The following is a 25032-nucleotide window of genomic DNA, read 5'->3' on the forward strand; positions in this document are numbered from 1 at the left end:
TTAGCTGACTCTACCCCGATACAAAATAAAAAGTTTAAAAAAAAAAACCCAGTATGGATCTAAAAATTGGGACCACTCCCTTAAAAGGAATCATAGACGCTTTTCATTAAATCTAATTAAATTATACTTACACAGTAACTCTCAAAGAATCATGAAAAAAAAATTATGTTCCTCAAATTATACCCAAACCATCAGTTAATAAGGGGTAGAAACATTAAAAGTAAGCAAAACTTCACGGAAAATTTCCTACACTTCTGCAATGAGTCAGTTGGTTTGTGACATTTATCAACATTCACTGTTTATAAAATGCCATACTTGATGCTGCAGAATTCCAAAGAGCCACACTGTAGTCTTAAATTCATATTTATTAATTAGGAGCGATAAGTAGCTTGATAAAAAGACAAATACATGTGGAAAAGAAAAGACACATAAGTTAGAAGTATAACAGAGTAAGAGATGAAGAAAAAGAAAGGAAAAGCAGTATGTACAAGTGAAACAACTGTGAAGAATAGAAGAATATTCCCTAAATACAAAAAAAAAAAAAAACCTTACTATTTTTCTTTAAATACATGTCTAACATAATATCATTATCTACTAAAGACAGGTCTTGCCAATCCGTGGAAGTTTTCTGAGTAGTAGATCTTTAGACGACAGCTTTCATCTAAACTGTAAGGTTTGGGGATGAAAGAAATAGCTTCTAACACTGGCTTTTAACCCCTGTGGGAGTGGAAAGACGGCAGGCCTGGGATCTGAGACGTCTGTCATCTACTGAAAACCATAGGCCTTTCCCTCAAACTAACAAACATACAAGTAATACTTCTCATATAACTTCAGGAGTTTCCACAACAACCAGAAGAACTACAGATTAAAAACCTCTCGCCTAAAAATAATTTTCTTATTTTACGAATGGTGGACTACAATAGACAAAAGCAAAGTGAGTAAAAGCCTAAGGATGGACCCTAATCAAGTTGTTCCCATCCTCCCCTCTCTCCTTCACTCTTCTAAACACCTCAAAGGCTTTTAAAATGTGATCCCTTCAAGACTTCCCTGGTGGTCCGGTGGTTGAGAACCCACCTGCAAATGCAGGGGACACGAGTCCGATCCTTGGTCCAGGAAGCTCCCATATGCCGCAGGGAAACTAAGCCTGAGTGCCACAATTGCCGAAGCCCACACTGCAAAATCTTTAGAGGCTTTTGAATTTTTTTTAAATGTGGCTCCTGAAAGACTGTGTACATTCTTCTTTAGTAGATTCAAGCTCAACTATACTACAGACCCAATCAAAGTTCTTCAGCACCACTGGAGTATTTTTTGTTTTTTGGGGTTTTTTTTCCATTTATTTTTATTAGTTGGAGGCTAATTACTTTACAACATTGCAGTGGTTTTTGTCATACATTGACATGAATCAGCCATGGATTTACACATGTTCCCCATCCTGAACCCCCCCTCCCACCTCCCTTCCCATCCCATCCCATTCCTCTGGGTCATCCAACTGCACCAGCCCCGAGCATTAGTCTCATGCATCCGACCTGGACTGGCAATCTGTTTCACACTTGATAATATACATGTTTCAATGCTATTCTCTCAGAACATCCCACCCTCGCCTTCTCCCATAGAGTCCAAAAGTCTCTTCTACACATCTGTGTCTCTTTTTCTGTCTTGCATATAGGGTTATTGTTACCATCTTTCTAAATTCCATATATATGTGTTAGTATACTGTAATGGTGTTTATCTTTCTGGCTTACTTCACTCTGTATAATGGGCTCCAGTTTCATCCATCTCATTAGAACTGATTCAAATGAATTCTTTTTAATGGCTGAGTAATATTCCATGGTGTATATGTACCACAGCTTCCTTATCCATTCGTCTGCTGATGGACATCTAGGTTGCTTCCATGTCCTGGCTATTATTAACAGTGCTGCGATGAACATTGGGGTGCACGTGTCTCTTTCAGATCTGGTTTCCTCGGTGTGTATGCCCAGCAGTGGGATTGCTGGGTCATATGGCAGTTCTATTTCCAGTTTTTAAAGAAATCTCCACACTGTTCTCCATAGTGGCTGTACTAGTCTGCATTCCTACCAACAGTGTAAGAGGGTTCCCTTTTCTCCACACCCTCTCCAGCATTTATTGCTTGTAGACTTTTGGATAGCAGCCATCCTGACTGGCGTGTAATGGTACCTCATTGTGGTTTTGATTTGCATTTCTCTGATAATGAGTGATGTTGAGCATCTTTTCATGTGTTTGTTAGCCATCTGTATGTCTTCTTTGGAGAAATGTCTGTTTAGTTCTTTGGCCCATTTTTTGATTGGGTCATTTATTTTTCTGGAATTGAGCTTCAGGAGTTGCTTGTATATTTTTGAGATTAATCCTTTGTCTGTTGCTTCATTTGCTATTATTTTCTCCCATTCTGAAGGCTGTCTTTTCACCTTACTTATAGTTTCCTTTGTTGGGCAAAAGCTTTTAAGTTTAATTAGGTCCCATTTGTTTATTTTTGCTTTTATTTCCAATATTCTGGGAAGTGGGTCATAGAGGATCCTGCTGTGATTTATGTTGGAGAGTGTTTTGCCTATGTTCTCCTCTAGGAGTTTTCACTGGAGTATTTTGAAATTTATTTAGGGAAGAATGAAAATATCCCAGTATATGGGATGAGTCCTTCTAACCACTGGATAAAGTCTCTGAAACCTCTACTTCAGATAGTATGTGCGCTATTCCCCTCAATTTGTTCTTTTGCTCCCAACTCATAAAATGCACTAACGTACAAAGGTAATGACTTCACTTAATGACATCCATGATATAATTACACAAATCTGTCCCTAAGTGAATAAGCCCTCTACAGATCATCCACAATGCTGTTGCCTTAACTTCAACGCACTAGACCCTGGAAACCCACAACAAGAGAGGAGACAGAATGATCAAATCCATATGGTTTCCTTCACAGCATAGAGGGCATCTGATAATATGGTAATTAATTTTAAATATTTTAATACTAGCAAACTGGGAGTAGAACCAAGAAGCTTTCAGCCTCTAAACTGACATGACAGTTCTGAAGTCAAGTGAAAAAAAAAAGTCATCAATATTTCCAGCCATGACATTCCAAGAACAGACATTTTAGTTACTGGTTTTGTTTTACACATAAAGAACTGGACACCTCAGGCTGCAGAAGTACTCCATCCTGCAAAACCAACCTCAACAGTAGAAAAGTACTTAGCGGCCAGGGAGCCATCTAAATGTAGCATGACAGAGAGGGAAAATGAAGCAAAACCTCTAAGCAGAGCTTTAGGCAGGAAAAAAAGTAGTAGAAATTCAGCTGGGACAGAATGATCGTCACGAAAGAGCACATGAGTCACAGACAGGACATATCAGAGGGCCACCTAAACGTCACAACTTGCACACGTTCTGAGTGATGACAAGTGCTAGGTGATAAGGTACACGCAGTTGAAATCAACAAGCCCCTAGACTACATGGCATACAGATACTTATATGCACACTAATATGACAGATAGCCTATTAAAAATAACAAATAAGCAAGGTATGAATAATAAAATGCCACAGCCCCAAATGGCACATTTGCTTACAAAATTATCTGTCTCCCGAAATCTCCTAGAGCATAAACACTGAACAGAGCCAATATTAATTAATTTATATTATCTATTTCACTTGCATCAGCTGAAAATTAAAAGGCGATTCTAAAGAATAATATCATCAGCCATGAAGACGCATCTAATAATCACAAAAACCCGGTGAGGTCAGATAGAATTATTGATGCTTTAAGGAAAAAGCCTTGTATAAAAATAATTTAGCTGAAACTCAGCAAGTCTTCACACCACCATTAGAACAAAATACGCATATATCAAAACTGATAAACCCTAAATCACTCCTTTTTTAATTAATTAACTTATTTTACTTTACAACCTCGTATTGGTTTTGCCATACATTGACTTGAATCCGCCATTTGCATGTACCTCTATTATTATAACATGTATTCAGTGTTTTAGAACACTTTAAAATTAGAAATACTTTATACCTTTCCCAATATTCTTATCTGATTTTTTATATTTACTTTTTTTTTCTTTTTCCTTTTTGCTGAGGATCTTATGAAGTGAGAACTTCTTGAACTTCGTTTAGAAGACTTTAACCTACAGGACTGTGCTAAATGTTAAAAGACTTCAATGTCTTTTAACCAATTCTTTCTACTGAAATGTTACTGGTCCCAGTTGTTTCTTTTAGACACACACGTATTACTAAACAGGCAAACAGCTAAGACAGGGCAGACAGATAAGCATATATATCTACACCTCAGTGGATCTGTGGGATTGTGGAAGGTGGGTTTAACTAGGATACTATGGTAGTCACAAAGGAATTAACTAGATGCTATCTAAGGTCTTTTCAAGCTCTATCATTCCCTGATTCCATTAAACCATAGTTAACTCTAGGTATCTCTGGTTCTAAGGCCTACAGCTAATCATAAGAGCCCATTTAGTAACAGACAAGCAAGGTGAATAGTCCATTTATGCAGCTAAATATCTTATAAAAGAAAACTACTTTTCAGTTCATCAGTAAATATAGAAAGCAACCTAGACCAGTCCCTGGCTGCTTTATTTTTCTCAGAATGTTTGGTAAGAAGACAGGTAACACAGGCCAGGCCTATACGCATGTCATTAAACTGCAGAAGGTAAGGGCCCTGGTAATACACTTAAACCTTTTTTTGAATATGCCATTTTATTTATCATTTATAGTTACACATGTCAAGTAAGGCAAAAGAGTTAATGGTAGTGTTTCCTATAGAAATTTCTATAGATGTCACTCCTTACACTACGCAGGGTCCATAAATTATGTAAAGTTCATATATATGATTTCAACCTGTAGAATTTACAAGCTATATTCAAGAACATTATCCCTGTTTAAGAGAACTATCACTGTTAATCAGAATTCAGCATTTAAAAAATATCTTCAAAAAAATTACCAAGCCTAATTAGACCACAAAGTATCAACAGAATTGCACATTGTCAATGTTGCCCTCACTGTTCTGAGCCTAGCCTCAGAACATTGACAATATTCTTAAGGGGAAAACAAGAGTTACCGCTTAAAAATAATTCTTATGCTTCTGATCAAGCTGGCACTGTAAACTCATACCTAAGATACACAATCTGCTCAAAACTCAATTATACATAAAATATAAGATAAGAAATTAAAAAGAAATAGTAAAAAAAAAATAAATAAAAAATAAAAAAAAATAAAAAGAAATAGTTAGCTCAAAATTGACAACATCACCTCTGTGGACAAGAAATGCAAACAAGTGGAGCCAGAGTGTGTGTCCAATGAGCTCTGGGTGGAGAAGCACGCAAAGGCAGGCAGGATTTGGCCCACGTAGAGCTAGAGACTTAGCATGCTCCAGTGGACAGCTGAGATGACAAAAATCCTTTGAAGGCTGCAAGCACAGTACCAAACCAAGCTCCAGACCCACACTGGTAGGCTACTGGCCTCATCAAATCCTTATCCTCCATTTATGCCCCAGTGGAGCGACTTGGTCAACTACTTATCTTAAATACCATTGGGTTCACCAATGAAAATTTACCTCTAACATCTTTTATTCTAATTAGTGCACCCACTGCTGCATATTGAGAGAGCACTATCTGATGCACTGGTTGCCTCTGGAGTATAGAATCTTGATTAGGGTCTTTCAAATGTTAACTAACTACCCCCAGAGTGTGCATTCCTGATTAAGGTACTTCAAAACTGTTAACTAAGCACCCCTAAGGTGCAGATTAAATTACTTTAAAGAAAACTACAGACAATATAATACCCCACTCCTGAAAGGAGGCTGCCAAAAGCTGTTGACAGCTGATGCTACTGGGGGCAATCATTTCCAAGGAGCTAGAAGATTTTACAGCCTCAGCATATGGATAGTTTCAATTCAGAGGTGAAGATGGAACCCCACATTGCATTGAGTTTTGAAAACACAAGGAACATACATTGATCCTTCCATAGTGAAAGTGGGCTGAGGAGAAAATGATGGTTTGTTTGGAGAGAAGGTAGAGTGGAATACTCTCTTAGGATAAAAAACAAAACTAACATCTGTTGAATCAATTTCATAGGTGATATAAAACACTCAGTTCAGTTCAGTGACTCCATCATCTCCGACTCTTTGCAACCCCACGGACTGCAGCATGCCAGGCCTCCCTGTCCATCACCAACTCCCAGAGATTATTCAAACTCATGTCCATCGAGTCAGTGATGCCATCCAACCATCTCATCCTCTGTCGTCCCCTTCTCCCCTCACCTTGAATCTTTCCTAGCATCAGGGTCATTTCAAATGAGCCAGTTCTTCCCATCAGGTAGCCAAAGTATTGGAGTTTCAGCTTCAGCATCAGTCCTCCCAATGAATACTCAGAAATGAATTCCTTTAGGATGGACTGGTTGGATCTCCTTGCAGTCCAAGGACTCTCAATAGTCTTCTCTAACACTACAGCTCAAAAGCATCAATTCTTCGGTGCTCAGCTTTCTTTATAGTCCAGCTCTCACATCCATACATGACTACTGGAAAAACCATAGCTTTGACTAGATTGACCTTTGTTGGCAAAGTAATGTCTCTGATTTTTAATATGCTATGTAGGTTGGTTATAAATTTTCTTGCAAGGAGCAAGTGTATTTTAATTCCATGGCTGCAGTCACCATCTGCAGTAATTTTGGAGCCTCCCCCCAAAATAAAATCTCACTGTTTCCCAATCAATTTGCCGTGAAATGATGGGACCAGATGCCATGATCTCAGTTTTCTGAATGTTGAGTTTTAAGCCAACTTTTTCACTCTGCTTTCACTTTTATCAAGAGGCTCTGTAGTTCTTCATTTTCTGCCATAAGGGTGGTGTCATGCGCATATCTGAGTATTGATAGTTCTCCCAGAATCTTGATTCCATTTTGTGCTTCATCCAGCCCAGCATTTCTCATGATGTACTCTGCATATAAGTTAAATAAGCAGGGTGACAATATAAAGCCTTGAGGTATTCCTTCCCCTATTTGGAACCAGTCCACTGTTCCATGTCCAGTTCTAACTGTTGCTTCCTGACCTCCATACAGATTTCTCAGGAGGCAGGTCAGGTGGTCTGGTATTCCTATCTCTTTAAGAATTTTCCAGTTTGTTGATCCACACAGTCAAAGGCTTTGGCATAGCCAATAAAGCAGAAGTAACTGCCCATTATATTGCCTAGAGCAAAAAGGATGCCCCTTTGGACAAACAGTAGCAATCAATGGAGAAGAGGCTACTAGAAATGTAACAGGGATACAGGATAAGAGACAAGGAACAGATGAATAAATTGATCGTTTATGTTAATAATATGTCACTAAACTTTATTAGGCTACAGTCTGCTGTTAATGTATGATTTTGTAAGTTCAATTGCCCATAGAGATAGAATGATATAGTAGAAAGAACAAAAAGCTTGGCATCACTTTGAATTATCATGTCCAGTTGAGTGTTCTCTCAATTTCTTCAAATGTGAAGAGGAGATAACATTATCAAGAGAATTGTGCCTATTAAATGAGATAATATGAACACCAAGGAAAAACACCAAATGTTTTAAAAATAAAAATGAATTTTTAAAACCTCTAGCTTTACTAACACTTCAGGGTTCCTGAAGACAAGGATGGTGGCTTAGATCACAATTTCTCAACATTTCCTCCAGAAGCAAAAGAGAACAATAAAAATAAACAAAATTCAAAAAAAACATGCTTTCAGGATAACTTGAAAGACAGAAATTGCCCCAAACTCAAAATAACTAGAAATAAAAATAAGAAGAAGAAAAAAAATCACCAAATCCCAGGAAGTGTAATATCATGCTCCTCTCCCACCACTTGTTTGCCATAAGTCTTTGTTACAAGCAAAAGTATACTGTGAAAAGCTATAATAAAGAAATTTAAAGAGTTAATGATGAACCTAAAGACTGATTTAGAATCAAAGTTTGAGAAAGACAAAGTCAACCCTAAGTTTCAAAACTAAAAAGGTATACAAGCAGATCACAGCTTGAACTATAGGCACTTAAAAGCAAACATAATTTGAAAGAGCAGTGTCTGAAACACATAACCTCTTAGAGAGAAATGAGACAAAAAGAGATAAAAGCCCTTTGGCTATGGGGTGACGAACAGGAGAGTCATGAGTCAGAGAGCAAACAAGTTTACCGCACCACCAAAATAAAAGGTCCACTAAAGACGAGAGTAAAAAGTTGCCTTAAAACTCAACATTCAGAAAACTAAGATCATGGCACCTGGTCCCATCACCTCATGACAAATAGATGGGGAAACAATGGAAACAGTGAGAGACTTTATGTTTGGGGGGCTCCAAAAATCACTGCAGATGGTGACTGCAGCCATTAAATAAAAGACACTGGTCGGAAGAAAAGCCTTGACCAATCTAGACAGCATATTAAAAAGCAAAGATATTACTTTGCCAACAAAGGTCCACCTAGTCAAAGCTATGGTTCTTCCAGTAGTCATGTATGGATGTGAGAGTTGGACTATAAAGAAAACTGAACGCCAAAGTATTTACTCTTTTGAACTGTGGTGTTGGAGAAGACTCTTGAGAGTCCCTTGGACTGCAAGGAGATCCAACCAGTCAACCTTAAAGGAACTCAGTCTTGAATATTCAGCAGAAGCACTGATGCTGAAGCTGAAACTCCAGTACTTTGGCCACCTGAGCAAAGAACCGACTCCTTGGAAAAGACCCTGATGCTGGGAAAGATTGAAGGTGTGAGGAGAAAAGGGTGACAGAGGATGGCTGGATGGCATCACTGACACAATGGACATGAGTTGGTGATGGACAGGGAAGCTTGGCATGCTGCAGTCCATGGGATCCTAAAGAGTCGGACACAACTTAGTGACAACTGAACTGGAATAAAAGAATGCAGTTTTCTGTAATGACAGGAGAGGGAGCCAATGAGCTAGGAATCCTACAAAACACACCACCAACATCATTTAAAAAATGAATAGAAAATATAATGAACGCATTCTTATGAGAGTATTACAAAAAAAAATCCAACAGACGTCAAGAAGAAAAGTTCATCCAACAAATCAGCATGAAGCACAAGAAATCTGGGTGATAACACTCTAGGTGGAATTAATATACTCAAACAAGAATTTGGGTATATGAAAAGCCACTTTGAGTCAAAAATCGAAAAATTGTGACAGACACAGACAATCAAAAGCAAAGTGTGAAAGGAAAACTTACAAAAATCAGGAAAGAGGGGGAAGAAAAAGCAATATTATCTCATACCTCAAGAATACAATATAAAATATGCAAGACAGAATAGATTGAAAAGATTTATTTGATAAAGGACATTGAGTAAATGCAGGGAACTCAAGTGGAGGATAAAAAGGAGAATAAGATAAAGTAGTAGAAATGAAAAGATGAAAGAGAGAGTAGTAGAAATGGAAAACAGGCAAAGAAAAATAGAGTGATAAAGAAGAAAAGTAAACAGAACATTTAAAATTGTAAACCAAGAAAACTTACAAAAAAAAAAAAAAGAAAAAGCTGAATGCACAAAATGAAATAACAGCCCATTGGGTATCTTGGAAAATTAATACCTAAAGAAATCAAGACTCCAAGGTACATCCTACTAAATCTTTTCAGTTCCTAAGACTAAAAAGAAATCTGTAAGACCTAAGGATCAAAGAACTTTAATAAGGGGAAAAAACCCTGAGGAATCAGAAATTTCAAAAAGCACTAAAAAGAAAAAAAATGCTAGTATTTTGTAATAATAATAATAATTTAAAGTGTAACCTAAGGCATTTGTATCCCCAAGTGGCCCTTAAGTATCAAGGCTCTAGGAAAAAGAAATAAAGTTTCCAAATAAAGAAACTCTGCATCCATGACTCCTCAAGGAATTTTTTAGATAATGAACTTCATTCAACCAAGAAATGACTAGGCAACTTGAACAAAATGTCTACTCATGAACATTTAGAACATTTAAATGTAGATTTAATACAAAAACAACAGTTGTGGAAAACAACTACATGAAAGTAGTATGCTGTAAAAAAGTAAAAAAAAATGCAACTAAAAAAAATGGCAGAAGAAAAAGAGAAAAGTAGAGCAAGTTGATTGTTTATTATGGAGGCAAAAGATGGAAACTAAAGTATACCAATAAAAATAGAGAAATCTGAGAGTAAAGGTTTAACCAAAAAAAAAAAAGTGTCTAAGAGCATTTTCTTAAAAGTATACATTAAAAGACAAACACTGGGTGGGGGGTGGGGGACTTCCTAGACAAAAAATTTCTGTATAAGTAAAATAAAAGAACACATATCTTAGAAAGAAACATAGCATACATAATACACATATTTACAAAATACTAAGATACAGTTGTGACAGAAGACATCAGTCATATCAATATATATCAATGGATTCAGCTCATCTATTAAGAAAAGGTTTTAATTCAGCTTACAAAGCAAGGCCAAACTATATATGCTATATACATACTAAAGCCAATTTAGAAAGACTAAAAATACAGAATGAACAGTTCAGTTGTGTAGTTCAGTTGTATCCGACTCTGCGACCCCATGGACCACAGTACACCAGGCTTTCCTGTCCATCACCAACTCCCGAAGTTTACTCAAACTCATGTCCATCGAGTCGGTGATGCCATCCAACCATCTCATCCTCTGTCATCCCCTTCTCCCCACACCATGAATCTTGCCTGGCATCAGGGTTCGTTTCAAATGAGCCAGTTCTTCCCATCAGGTAGCCAGTTTTTCAGCGTCAGTCCTTCCAATGAATATTCAGGAATGAATTCCTTTGGGATGGACTGATTGGATCCCCTTGAAGTCCAAGGGACTCTCAAGAGGCTTCTCTAACACCACAGTTCAAAAGCATCAATTCTTCGGTGCTCAGCTTTCTTTATAGTCCAACTCTCACATTCATATATGACTATGGGAAAAATCATAGACTTGACTAGACGAACCTTTGTTAGCAAAGTAAAGTCTCTGCTTTTAATATGCTGTCTAGGTTGGTCATAACTTTTCTTTCAAGGAGCAAGCGTCTTTTAATTTCATGGCTGCAGTCACTATTTGCAGTGATTTTGGAGCCCAAAAAAATGAAGTCTGTCACTGTTTCCACTGTCTCCCCATCTATTTGCCATGTAGTGATGGAACCAGATGTCATGATCTCAGTTTTCTGAATGTTGAACTTTAAGCCAACTTTTTCACTCTGCTTTCACTTTTATCAAGAGGCTCTGTAGTTCTTCACTTTCTGCCATAAGGGTGGTGTCATATGCATATCTGAGGTTATTGATATTTCTCCTGGCAATCTTGATTCTAGCTTGTGCTTCATCCAGCCCAGCGTTTCTCATGATGTACTCTACATTTAAGTTAAATAAGCAGGGTGACAATATACAGCCTTGACGTACTCCTTTTCCTATTTGGAACCAGTCTGTTGTTTCATGTCCAGTTCTAACTGTTGCTTCTTGACCAGATTTTTCAGGAGGCAGGTCAGGTGGTCTTGTATTCCTATCTCTTTAACAATTCTCTTTAAGAATTCTCTTTAAGAATTTTCCACATTTCAATGAACAGTATGTCAATCAATAAGCATTAGCCACATCAATGAAGGGCATTTTTTAATGTCAAAAAGCACAATTCACAAATGAAACTACAACACATGACTATTCACATACCAAAAAACAGCAATCACCATTTTTAAACAAAAACTATAGGTGAGTCAAAGAGACACAGAAGAAAAACACTAAAAATAAAAATGGAGATAGACAACTTAAACAATATAATGAGAATTTCACAAATATACATCAAACTCCTCTTCTAATAGAGAAACTGCATCTTCTTCTCAAATACCCCTGGAATATTAAAAAAATAACAAACCATAATATATTAAGTCACAAAGAAAATGTAAGTTCTATAAATTAAAAATATTACAAGCAACATTCTCAATTCAACACAATAAAGCTAGAAAATATTTTTTAAAAAAACACACAAAAGACCCTTTCATCCTTAAAATTCTTTTACTAAAAACACTTGGATCAAAGAAGAAATAAAAACTGAAATAAGACAATCTTTGTAAATGATATGTATCTATGGGATACATTTAAAGTAGTAATAAAAGAAAATTTTCTATCACTAAATATTTTTATTAGTAAAAAATGAAAGAATTAAAATGCATGTTTTCAGTTTCTAGTGCAGGAAAAGAATAAACCAAATGAAAGGATGAAGAAGAAAGAATAAAAACATAAAGGAATGAGGTAGAGAACAAAAAAATGGACCTAATCAATACATCAAAATTCTTATTATTTCTTGGGAGAAAAAACTAACACCAAAGACAAACCATTAGCTACTTTGATCAAGAAGAAAAGGGAAACAGCACAATTAGATGACATAAAGAAAACAAAAGAATTTTAAAACAGTAAGAAAATACTTTATAGACAGCTATATAAATGAGTTCAGTTAAGTCACTCAGTCACGTCCGACTCTTTGCAACCCCATGGACTGCAGCACACCAGGCTTCTTTGTCCTTCACCATCTCCCAGAGCTTGTTCAAACTCATGTCCATCGAGTCAGTGATGCCATTATTCTATATACATTATTCTATATAAATAAAATTGAATAAATGAAATCAATAATTGCCTAGGGAGATACAGATTATTAAAATTGATCCCAATAGAAACAGAAAGTTTAAACAGAACACTGATGAAACAAAATTATTGAAGAATAAAAGGTAAATGTATTAAAACATACCAGATCCAAAAGGTTTCACAAAGAAATTCCTAAATCTTCAAACACCAGATACTCCCAGAGCTCCACAGACTGTTTCAGAGCATTGAAAAATGAAAGAGAACGTCCTAATTCCTTTTATGCAGCAAATTATTACATTGAAACCAAAATCTAGTATGATTTGGACCACAGGCCACTATTACTCATGAACATGATGCAAAAATCCTAAATAAAATATTAGCAGACAGAATTCAATACTACATTGAGAAAATAATACAGTATGATCAAGGGCAATTTATTCTAGTAATGAGAAATTGGTTCAATATTAAGAAATCCATTAATGGATATTAATAGATTAAAAATAAAATTTTTAAATGGATAAAGACAAATAAGTTGGCACTCCATATCCATGAGTTTCACATCCAAATTCAGCCAACCGTGGATAGAAAATAAATTCCAGAAAATTCCCAAAATCAAAACTTGAACTCAGATGCTTGCTGTCAACTATTTACATAGCATTTACACTACATATAGAATAAATTTAACATATATGTGCTGGGAAGCCAAAAGATACCTGTGACTCTCTTTACTGTGGTGGTCTGGAACCAAACCCACAATATCTCTGAGGTATTCCTGTACTTATATTCTGTATCTTTTTCCTGTTTGTTTTCATACTTTTACTATGAGTGTGTACATATAAGGGTATACATGTTGTACATGTGTAAATGTAGATTATATGTATTGGGCTTCCCAGGTGACTCAGTGGTAAAGAATCCACCTACCAATGCAGAAGATGCAGGAGATGTGGGTTCTATCCCTGATCTGGAAAATCTCCTAGAGAAGGAAATGGCAACATACCCCAGTATTCTTGCTAAAAAATTCCACGGACAATGGAGCATGGCAGGCTACAGTCCTTGAGGTCGCAAAGAGTCAGACACAATTTAGTGACTGGGATGGCACTGTTTCTATATATTGATTTGTATGTCTGTTTTTGTCACAGTACCACACTGTTTTGATTACTGTAGCTTTGTAGTATTGTCTAAAGGTTAGGAGGATGCTTCCTGCTTTGTTCCTTCTTCTCAGGATTACTTTGGCAATTTTCAGTTCAGTTGCTCAGTCATGTCCAAGTCTTTGCAATTTGGGGTCTATATATTTATATACGTGTATATGTTATATATAGTATTTACATAAACTACATTGTTTAATACAGTTTAATATATTTTTAATAAACAAACTTTGGTCTTACTTCATTTTTCTATTTAGAAACATTTGAACTATTAGTCTTATTCTGTCCCCTTGTAGATATTCCTAAAATCTACTTCTGGTCAATCATAGAAATCAAAGGTACTTAATAAGAGCAAATGCATGGATGCCTAAGAAACAGTTATATTTAAAATACCAAGGAAGACCCTATCATAAGGACAGAAGTAATACAAAAGATGTCAAGATTTTGGAGAATCAGATCTTCACTGTTCTAAAAGTGACATTTGAGTTCCAAAAAGAGGTGCTTCAGCTCCTTTCTGTTAGGACTCATAGCTCCCAACCCACGTAGAAAATTTTTAAAATATTGAACCCCAAATTCCTGAGATAAATATCAAGTCTCAGAACAAGGTTTGATGAAACAAAAACATCAAGAAAACAGCAGCAAAAGAAGAAAAAATAATTTCATTTGTGCTCTTTACGTTTTATTGCTTAACCTATACTGGTACCAGAAAGCAAGGGAGAGAAAAGTCCAGTTTCATTATAGTTATATTCACAGCAATCCCAGCAGGAGTGTGAATAAAATGAATAAAGAAGCCACAAATGAAATGCCTGTGTTACCTTGGGAGTAATTGCTCAGTCAGAACGTTCCAAAGGCAATTTGCCAAATAAAAAGACATACTGAGAATCCAAAAGCTTAAACCAACATTTTACTATAATTATTGGCTTTTCTCCACACTTTTTTCATGCTTCTACTTAAGTTATAGTTGAATGACTACATCTAAATTAGACATTAGTTTCCCTGTACATTATAAAATACTATGACTGATGAGAATAATAGGAAAAAAAATGCTTGCAAAATACATCCTTTACATATTTAGAGTGAGGATAGTATGAGGCCAGTCTCCAGCAAATACCTTTTTGGTTGAACCTGGACCAATCACTCAGCATCCCTGAATTCAGCTTCCATATTCGTAAAATGACATTTGATTTTTCATATTATTTTAAAAATAACACTTGATTAACTAGAGAGTATAAGCAGTTTTTCATATATTGACTAATATAGCTGTCCCTTTATGCAAACTGCCTGCTCACATTTTTATTTTTCTACTTGTTTATCTTACTGATTTATAGGGATTCTTTATATATTCTTGATATTTTAACATCTGTAAGATAAATGCCCATCTTTCCATGTATATAGACTCTTCTGTGAATTGCCCATTTGCCCAGTTCTTTATTATGCCATTGCTTTTCTTCATGATTACGTAGGAAAATTAAGTGAATGCTAATCATTTTTCTCTTTATATGTTACTTGCTTCTGCCAATCTGTGCCTGGAATTTGCATCTTATAATTAAAAGTTTTATTTTTAATTAGATGATGCACAGACAGATAATTCCATACAATTGTATGATAACTTAAATATCTGGCAATACACTTAAACATGACATAAATATAATAATCATCATGACAGTAACAGTACCTGCCCCAGTGACCTCTTAGGACCGCTCCATCAGGTGAATGATGTATAGGATCTTACTAACGGCAACATGTAAACTATGATAGAACACCTCTCACATAAAAGTCACTCACAACTCTCTCTCTAAATAAGACATTTGAAAAATCACTCATTCACAAGCCACCAAAATTCTCATGTAATTAATAGTCTGAAAGTTCTCAGAAATCACCTGCATCTTTAATTTATGGCACCCCGATGGGAGATCTGTTTTACCCAGGGGTTCCCTACTGCAACTTCCTCTATAGAAATGTCAGCTCTAATGGATTACACCCTCAATCCTACTATTTCACAAGATGAGAAGGGAGCTTTAAGAGCCTATGCTAAATTCCCTGCTGAAAAAGACTATTACTTTCTAGGCTGACTTGCAGAGCACTTCACAAATAGATTCTCAGGACTTACTGTCCATTATTTAGAATAAGACAAAATTTCTGTCCTTTATTACAGTATATTTCATCAGCCCCACACTTTTATATGTACTTATTAGAAACATTTTATGCAGTTCTCTACATAATTTACATTTTTCTCATTTATACAATCCCCTTTAATAATGTGACCCAGATTAATATCGTCCTAAAAATGAGAACTGCAAAGACTTCACACATCATTTCAAGAAAGTCAAATTTTTTATATATTGGCTTCTAAAAATAACTTAGGTCAGAAAATAAGTACTTGCAGACTGTGACAAGTAGAATGGGCCCTGAAACATTGTTGTTGCTTAGTCACTAAGTCATGTCTGACACTTTTGCAACCCCATGGACTGTAGCCCACCAGGCTCCTCTGTCCATTGGATTTCCCAGATAAGAATACTGGCTCTAGAGGGTTGTCATTTCCTTGTTCAGGGGATCTTCCTGGCTCAGGGATCGGAGCCCCATCTCCTGCATTGGCAGGCAGATTCTGCAGCATTGAGCCATCACTGGGGAAGCCCATGAAAGATATTCATGAGCTAATCCCCAGAATCTGTGGATATGTTACTTTACATGACAAAGGAGACTCTACATGTGATTCAGGTTAAGGATATTGAGAAAGAGAAAAGATCCTGGGTTATCCGGGTGGGAATCAATTTAATGACATGGTCCCTCAAGAGAGGAAGAAGGAAGCAGAAGAGTGGGTCAGAGAGGTATAAGGTAAGAAAAATGTGACCCACTGTCCCTGGCTGTGAAGATGGAGAAAGGGAGCCTGCCACAAGTCAAGGAAAGCAAGAGCCTCTAAGAGCACGTAAAGGCAAGGAAATGGATTCTCCTGCAGAACTTCTGGTAGGAACACAGCGCTGTCCACAACCTTCATTTTAGCTCAGTGAGACCCATACTGGACTTTTAACCTACAAAACTATAGGATGATACACGTTTCCTGTGGTAATCTGTTGAAGCAGTGACAGAAATCTAGTATCTAGTTTATTTGCAGGAAAACTGTGCATGCTTTGGAACCCTGCTCCTGATGTGAAATCACAAGCGCTACTATGTGTCAGCTGCATCAACTTAAATCTATCATTAACCATCCTCAGTCTTGCCTTTCTCACCTGTAAAATGGGGAGCCTCTCTCCTAAGATCACTGAAGGACTTCATGAGTTAATTCATGTAAAGCACTTATTTCTACTGTTTCACAGATAGAAGGTATACTAAGCACATGTTAACTACTGTTACTATTGACTTTAATCAATAACTATCTTCTTTTTCAGTCACCCCCAGAAAAATCAAGAGAGCAGTCTTCCAAACAGAAAAGGAAATGAGCCCTTCTAAAAAGAAAGTTTTGTGGCCAGATCTACAAGCCATCTTCATAATGGTCCCAAGCTCTACTAATCTATCACGCAGTTCTTCCAGAGTCATTCCCAAAAACGAAGGGACAGATGGCTGAAGTCAAAGTGTCACCATGAGCTCCACTCAGTGATAAAGGCTAACTGCAGGGCCTGACAGAAAAAGTGCACAGAAAGGAAAAGCTGTCTCATTAAAAGTAATAGATGTTGCAGAATTAGCTTCCACTGAAATTTGCCATCACTGGCCTTTTTTCAGCTTATTTGGTATTTATGCTTTTCATTTTCAAAACGCCTGCCCCATCATCTCTTCATGAACAATTAAAATTTTTATTTCACTTGGCCACTGACTCAGCAATATTTACCTAAATTGATATAACCGGGCTAAGTGGCAATTCACATTATAAAGAGACAAAGATCTAACAATCGGTAATTTCCACCAAAGGCAGAGGTAAAATATAAATCAAGAGTATAAATGTATTTTCTGGATCATAATTCCACACTCTACAACAGCTCAAAGCAGTGTCAAAACTCACAGAACAGCGGTATAGCAAAGAAAGAGGGCAGAAAACAAAACCTTTTACTCCAGGAAGAAGTTTGAATACACAGCTTTGTAAACTGTCATAATATGTGCTTGGGTTTTAAAAAAATGAGTAAAATTTATTATAAAACAATTCCTTACAGCAGAAATTAGGACAACAATATAAATCAACTATAACTCAATAAAAAACGAAAATCAACCCTCCTTAAAAAAGCAATTCTTATACTTTTCCTACAGTAAAAGCAATAAATTTCAAGATTCCAAGCTTAAATAATCCTAAATTTTAATTAAATTTTATTTTATAAAGTAATTAAATATGCGTCAGCAACAGTATATTATTAGGCTCTCAAAAGGAACACTTTCAGTTAGTTGCACAAAAATACGTTGACTAAACTCAAATTATTTTTCCACCTTTTCATCATTTCAAGCTGTATAGGACTACAGAACTAGTAAGAACTGTTTTATCTGAAAGTCACTAATAATAATATTGTTATTCCTTTAAAAGACATTACTATTTCTTTAAAAGCATTTGTAAGGTCATACCAAGGCAACTGTGGAAGAGCCCACACACAAAAAAATCCAGGCACCATCTTCCCAACCCAAGGCTGCAACGGCAGGACAGGTGTTTGCAGCGGCCCAGAAGCTCTGAGCCCAACTGAGATGAACTGAACCCTACGATGGGGCAGGTCTGAGCCACTCCAGAATTCCCTTAAACTTTGCTTCCATAATCAAAAATACAACTTCCCTCCCCAACTTAAATATCGGCAAAAATGGCTGTCCTCTGTCTCATTCAGCACCATATTAGATAGGTCACGAAGAAACAAGATTAGTCTGCGGCTATGTCCTCAGAGTGCACTGAGGGGTCCACGCACGCACACGCAGGTAGACGTGGACAGGCCACTGGGAAAACACAAGGAGTGTAGCTACAGAGCAGAGGCCACACACTCCACAGCTCTCATGGGCCCGGCAAGCAATGCACTACGTGCCGCAGCTGGGCAAAAGCTAATAGGCTCAACAGGAGTCAGAGCAAACACACACACACCATCAAAAAGCATTCAACTTCAAAGAAAACAAGCAGCGCTGCTCAGATGGAATGCCCACCCTGGCCTGGGCCCAGGAACTGCAGCCCATTAAAAACAGTTGAGTGGCTAAAGAGTTAAATACTTACCACTGGAGCTTCCAGGAGTAGAATACTGAGAGGTGTCGAGGAATTTCCGAGGCGTAGGAAGGTTTGTGACATCCAGCAGAGGGACAGGAGAAGCGTCCTTCACCAGGGAGCTGAAGGGGAAGAAGAGCAGTAGTTACTCACCACTTTCTCCAAAATCCACTTACATCCCAGGACATGCCCATCCTTTATTCCTCTCTTTCTGTCATGAACCCTCTTGACATTCTAATTTCAAGTATCCCCCCAGTCTATTTCATAAAGCAGTGATTGTCACAGACAAGTGGATAAAGATGCATTAAGGATTCCAAATATTTACATTTTTACCTTTTTACTTCAATACTAGGCTTAGAAGATTAGTGGATATTCTGATGATCTGGATAACCACCTTATAACCCAATTACAGCATGCAACTTCAGTACCTCTTTATTTCTGTATTAAACTTATTAGCAAAGGAAGAGCAAATAACACCTTACTGTGATAAATGAATGAAAGTTTAAATAGTTAAGTTCAGTTTAACTTGTGTTTACCAAGCTGGAATTTTTATTTTTTTAAGATACACTGGGAATTCACTACATTTAGTTTCCTTTAAAAAAAAAAAAAACAAAGTTCATAAATTTCATCAAGCTGAGAATCACACCTATGAAAGATGATTTAAGGAATCTCAAATAGGTTAATTCAGCATTCGATTGCCCATTTCACCTTTTCCAAAAAGGTCCAGCAACTCATCTTATTAACTTTAGTGTCTCCATATAAACACAATAATTTTAAGTGACACAAAGACTATAAAAAACAAATTTTCAAGATAAGTCCCATTTATAGACATCTGTTAAGTACAAGAATGTAGGCGGCGCCAAGGCAAATAACACCGGTTGAAGAAAATGAATCATCTAATCACTCTGCATTTCCAACAGAAAAGCTTCTCTAACTCATGTTCCAAGGACAGATGGGTCAAAGCCATAGTTCTCACCTCCTTCCAGTCCCAGTAACACCACCAGTCACAGTGGCTACCATGGAAGTGGTTCTCAAATGAACTGGGAAGGGAGAGCACACAGTGGTGAACAGGAACAAGACTACACCTTCAAGGAAGCTTCCTCCAAGTGGAGGAAAAAAATGTGCGGAAGTTGGAGCATCAACGATAGTGACATCCCCACCTGTATCCCACCACTCCTTTGAAACCAAAGGTATATAACCTAGGTATGTGTGCATCCTTAAGCAAATTTAAAAAAAAAAAAAGTTCTTTCAGAAAACTTTCAGAAACTAACTTTTATTAAAGGGCAAAATTATCCATTAAGGTATTTTTATTGAATGTTAACAATGTTGACAGCAAGGAGATCCAACCAGTCCATCCTAAAGGAAATCAGCACTGAATATTCATTAGAAGGACTGATGCTGAGGCTGAAACTCCAATACTCTGGCCACCTGATGCAAAGAACTGACTCATTTAAAAAGACACTGACGCTGGAAATGATTAAAGGCGGGAGCAGAAGGGGACGACAAGAGGATGAGATGGTTGGATGGCATCACCAACTCAATGGACATGAGTTTGAGTCAACTCCGGGAGTTGGTGATGGACAGGGAGACCTGGTGTGCCGCAGTTCATGAGGTCGCAAAGAGTCGGACACGACTGAGCGACTGAAATGAACAATGTTGACAGCCATCATCCTTGGCCGGGAGGGTAGCTATGACTGTCATTAATTTCTCCCTTTTCACTTATGACTAGGAAGGGGGAATCATTACTCAAACAAGTCTCAGCATCTGCCATGTGCTTGGCACTTTGCTCAGGGCTGAGCATCCAAGAAGTATGACTAAGATATGAGCTAAACCCAATTTCACACATTTCCAAGTGCTGAAATCACTTGCAGACTAATGCGAAACCTCAAGTGAAGAATAAGACATAAAAGTTACAGAAATAGCATTTACCAGGAATTGAACTGACATAGTTAGCTCCAGTAACTCTTCTCCAATATAAAGCTGTAAGTTCCTATTTGCCTACACTATCTTAAGAAAATCTAAAAGAGCCTTCCAATCCACTGATTTGCTATAATCATCTAATTATAAAACCAATTCAATCACATATTTATCCACTCAGCTTTCGTACACTGACTACTCTTATCTTCTCATTTCTCCTCCTCAGCTACCTCTCTTTTATCTCTATCTTATTCATAACTGGAAAATTCCTCTACACACCTGCCTAGCCTCTGGACACACATGCCCAAAGAGACAGAGGATAACCACTAATGTTGACAGTGCTATTTCTGAGTAACTAGGAAAAAGTTAATTTCAACTTTAAATAATAGGAATAAGACTTGATAAATGTAATAAGTATTCTCATAACAGAAGTGGAAGAGCTATTTTTAAAGCATTGATAAATGAACGTATCTATTAACAGGAAATTGAGGTACACAGCCAGAATACTGCCTGCCACAGCTGTAAATGAGGCAGCAGTTAGTACACATGTGTGTGCACAGTCATATGTATATGTGAGCATAATACACACTTCTGTAAATACGGAGGTGCACACGATTCACTTTAGATTAAAACATACAACTACCTTCTCAGTTTTAACCTAAAAACATATTTCAGTTAAATATAGGGTGATAAACAGCTTGCCATTTTAACACTGAAAAAACATAACCCACTGACTTTATTATCAGAGCCAGAAGGGCCCTCTAACTCCATCAATAAACTCTTAGAAAGTCAATTTACTGCGAAACTATTTTCATAGACTCATTTCTCCTTCTAAAATTTTCCCTTGGGCTTCAATTTTCTCCTTTGTGAACATTAACCCAAAGGCAAGTAACTCTGGAAATGACTTTTGGTTTTTCTCTTCTTCTTTTATGGAAGAACTTAGTCATAAAAGTTCAAAAGAAAGGGGGCACACACACTCATTTAGTTACTACAGATAGGAAACTCAACAGAAGGGTACCTGCTAATACAGAATATCACATACCAACCTCTCAGTTTCAATTTAGGAAGTGAGAAAAGGCCTGTCCTCATTGTACATCAGAAATAAAGTTGAGAAGTATTAGTAGCCTCAAAGGGTTTTCAATCTTTCAGAGGACATATTTTTGAAAACAAGAAAATAAAATAAAAACTAGATTATCATTAAAAGCAATAACAAATGTTGGAGAAAACGTGGGGGAAAAGGAACCCTTATATACTGTTAGTGGGAATGCAAATTGGTATAGCCACTACAGAAAACAGTAATGGAGATTCCTGGAAAAATTAAGACTAGAATTACCACATGATCCAGATATTCCACTTCTGAGTATTTATGTGAAGAATATGAAAACATAAATTCAAAAGGATATGTGCACCCTATGTTCATAGCAGCAATATTTACAGTGGTCAAGATAAGGAGACAACCTCAGTGTCCATCAATATATAAATGGATAAAGAGGATATATATGTACACAATGTGTGTGTGTATATATACATCTTCTATTGTGCTTATGTATGTATATATATATACAGGTGCCTACAATAGAATACTATTCAACAATAAAAAAAATATGAGATCTTCCTCATTTGCAAAAACATGGGTAGACCTTGAGGGTATTGGGATAAGTGAAAAAAAAGTAAAAAAGATAAATAACTTTAGGATTTCACTCATATGTGGAATATAAAAATCAAACACAAATGATCAAAACAAAACAAATAACATCTGCCTGCAATGCATGAGACAGCAGTTCGATCCCTACATCGGGAAGATCCCCTGGAGAATGAAATGGCAACACACTCCAGTATTCTTGCCTGGAAAATACCATGGACAGAGGAGCCTGGCAGGCTACAGTCCATGAGTTAGCAAACAGACATGACTGAGCAACTAAACCACCAACCACCACAGAGAACAGAGTAGTGTTACCAGGGAGAAAAGAGAGAGGAGGGCAAAACAGGTAAACTGGATTAACTGGAGGGTGATGAATGAACACTAATTTGTTGGGACTTCCCTGGTGGTCCACTGGTTAAGACTCCATGCTTCCAATGCAGGAGACCTGGGTTCAATCCCTGGTCTGGGAACTACATCCCACATGTTGCAACTATGACTTGGTATAGCCAAATAAATAAGAATATTTTTTAAAAGGAAAACTAATTTGTTGGTGATGAGCACACTGAAGTGCATACAGAAGTCAAAATACAATGTTGCAGTCAAGAAACATACAATGCAAAAATCAATGTTACCTTAAGTAAAAAATAGATTGTCAATTAATGTGAATTGCTTCTAATTATTATGAATCATCTAAATGGCTTTATTTTCAAAGAAATATTAATAGAAACTACTTTTCTTTTTAAATATCTATGGTTACAAATTTTAAATCAATTCAGAATCGTTCACAACTGACTTGAAAAAGAGATGATACACATAAATCCTTCTAGAATAAGATAGCACCCCTCCTTCCAAATTCAGGAACTGTATACTGTAACTGAGTGCCTTGATATTTAATAACCACATGGTGGCAGATAGGAAAATTATAAAGCAAAATTAACCACACCAAAAACCACCCCCTACCACTATAACCCCTAGGACTTTCTGACCATTAAACGTCCATCCAACTAGTAAGGATCTATTTCAAAATGTGTATCATTTCAGTATTTCAAGCCATAATGTCTTTTTCTTTTTTTTTTTAAGAAAGGTTAGAAGTGCTAACAGCTTATTAAATGTTTGCATTTTAATTAGAGCTTATTTCTGTTCCTCCATTTAATAATAAATATGTCCACCTATATCCAAAATTCACAGCAGCAGCTCATTTGGTTGATTTTATTGTCAAGCTAAAACTTAACAGAGGTGATCTGAACTCTAAGTTGTAAATCTAATAACTAATATATTCACCCTATAACCCAACAGCTGGTGCAGGACCTGTCAAAGAGCAGGTGCTCGTAAAAGTTGGTTAAGTCAAACTCAGCTAAGAATGATCTGTCGAAGATAATGTGCCCTGAGTGAGAAAATATAATGGAATAATGAATCAGGAATGCCTTGCATGGCAATTCTCTATAGTTCTAAGATCTGCCTGAACATACAGAAAGAATCATGAATGATTCAGAGGGTAGAGAAGTCAGAAACAGTCATGGTATCAAATGATAACCCAAGAGAGAAGACATGCAATACAAAATAAAGTGAAGCTAATATCTAAGCAAAGAGGGAGGGGAAAAGCCCTGAAAGATAACAAAACAGATACACATAAAAAGGAAAAAAATTTAAAGACAAAATAGTTAGGGGGTAAATAATACAACAGAGTCAAGGACACCCTTTATGTACCCAGGGACAAATATGGTCACCAAAATCCATGGGTCTGAAATTTTCTCCCCAATGAGCTAGAGTGTCCAAGGAAGCAAGATCAAATCAAGTATTAAACTCAGGATGCACGCAAGTAGTAAATGGACTAACCATTCTTAAAATAACTTTTTTACTGATTTCATCTTATAAAGGTACTAAGTATTCTTTTTTTTTTTTTTTGAAAATATAAAGAAAATTTAAATAAGCTTCCCTGGTGGCTCAGAAAGTAAAGAATGTGCCTGCAATGCAGAAGACCTGGATTCAAACCTTGGGTTGGGAAGATCCCCGGAAGAAGGGAATGGCAACCCACACCAATATTCTTGCCTGGAGAATCCTATGGACAGAGCAGCCTGGTGGTCCATGGTGTCGCAAAGAGTCAGACATGACTCTTTGACCGACTGAGCATGCATGCCTTTCAAAACAGTTAACAGAAAGGAGTCTTTCCATCCCTACACACACATACATACACACACACACACACACACACACACACACACAATCATGTACACGTGCTTTTTCAACAGCGTCTGGATCACCCTGTATAGAACATTAAGCCCTAGGTTCTCTGTGCCTTTGTGTGACTTCTTTCATTTTCTCCTACAGTACAAATCTGCTGCTGGGTGTTTGCTTTTGGATACCAACAACTGGAACAGTCTTTGTATTTGGAAAGAGTCTCCATGATCTGGGTCAAAGCAGGAAAAAGAGGGCACTTCTTCCTGCTATACAAGTTGACATGTCTCAGGCTCCAAGAACTGGAAGCTTCCAGACAACACTCTGAATCTTGAGAAAATAAAGAGAGAAGTGACATTTAGAGATCATTCACCTTAAAAATTCAGCAATTGCGGGCATGATGTCACAACCCGACCAGACCCTTCCTGTGGCTTGCTTGTGATG

The 25032-nt window shown here is 36.9% G+C and overlaps 1 protein-coding gene across 1 annotated transcript in view; it reads right to left on the bottom strand.

The window, feature by feature from the left end:
- Window positions 1-25032, bottom strand: part of EXOC4 (exocyst complex component 4) — an 814875-nt gene that overhangs the window by 731238 nt on the left and 58605 nt on the right. Inside the window, exon 5 of the mRNA XM_070465647.1 lies at window positions 18867-18976. Coding sequence (XP_070321748.1) covers window positions 18867-18976 — 110 coding nt within the window. The remainder of the gene's footprint in view (window positions 1-18866; window positions 18977-25032) is intronic.

The sequence above is a fragment of the Odocoileus virginianus genome, chromosome 1, assembly GCF_023699985.2.
Source record: "Odocoileus virginianus isolate 20LAN1187 ecotype Illinois chromosome 1, Ovbor_1.2, whole genome shotgun sequence".
In the NCBI taxonomy this organism is placed as follows: domain Eukaryota; kingdom Metazoa; phylum Chordata; class Mammalia; order Artiodactyla; family Cervidae; genus Odocoileus; species Odocoileus virginianus.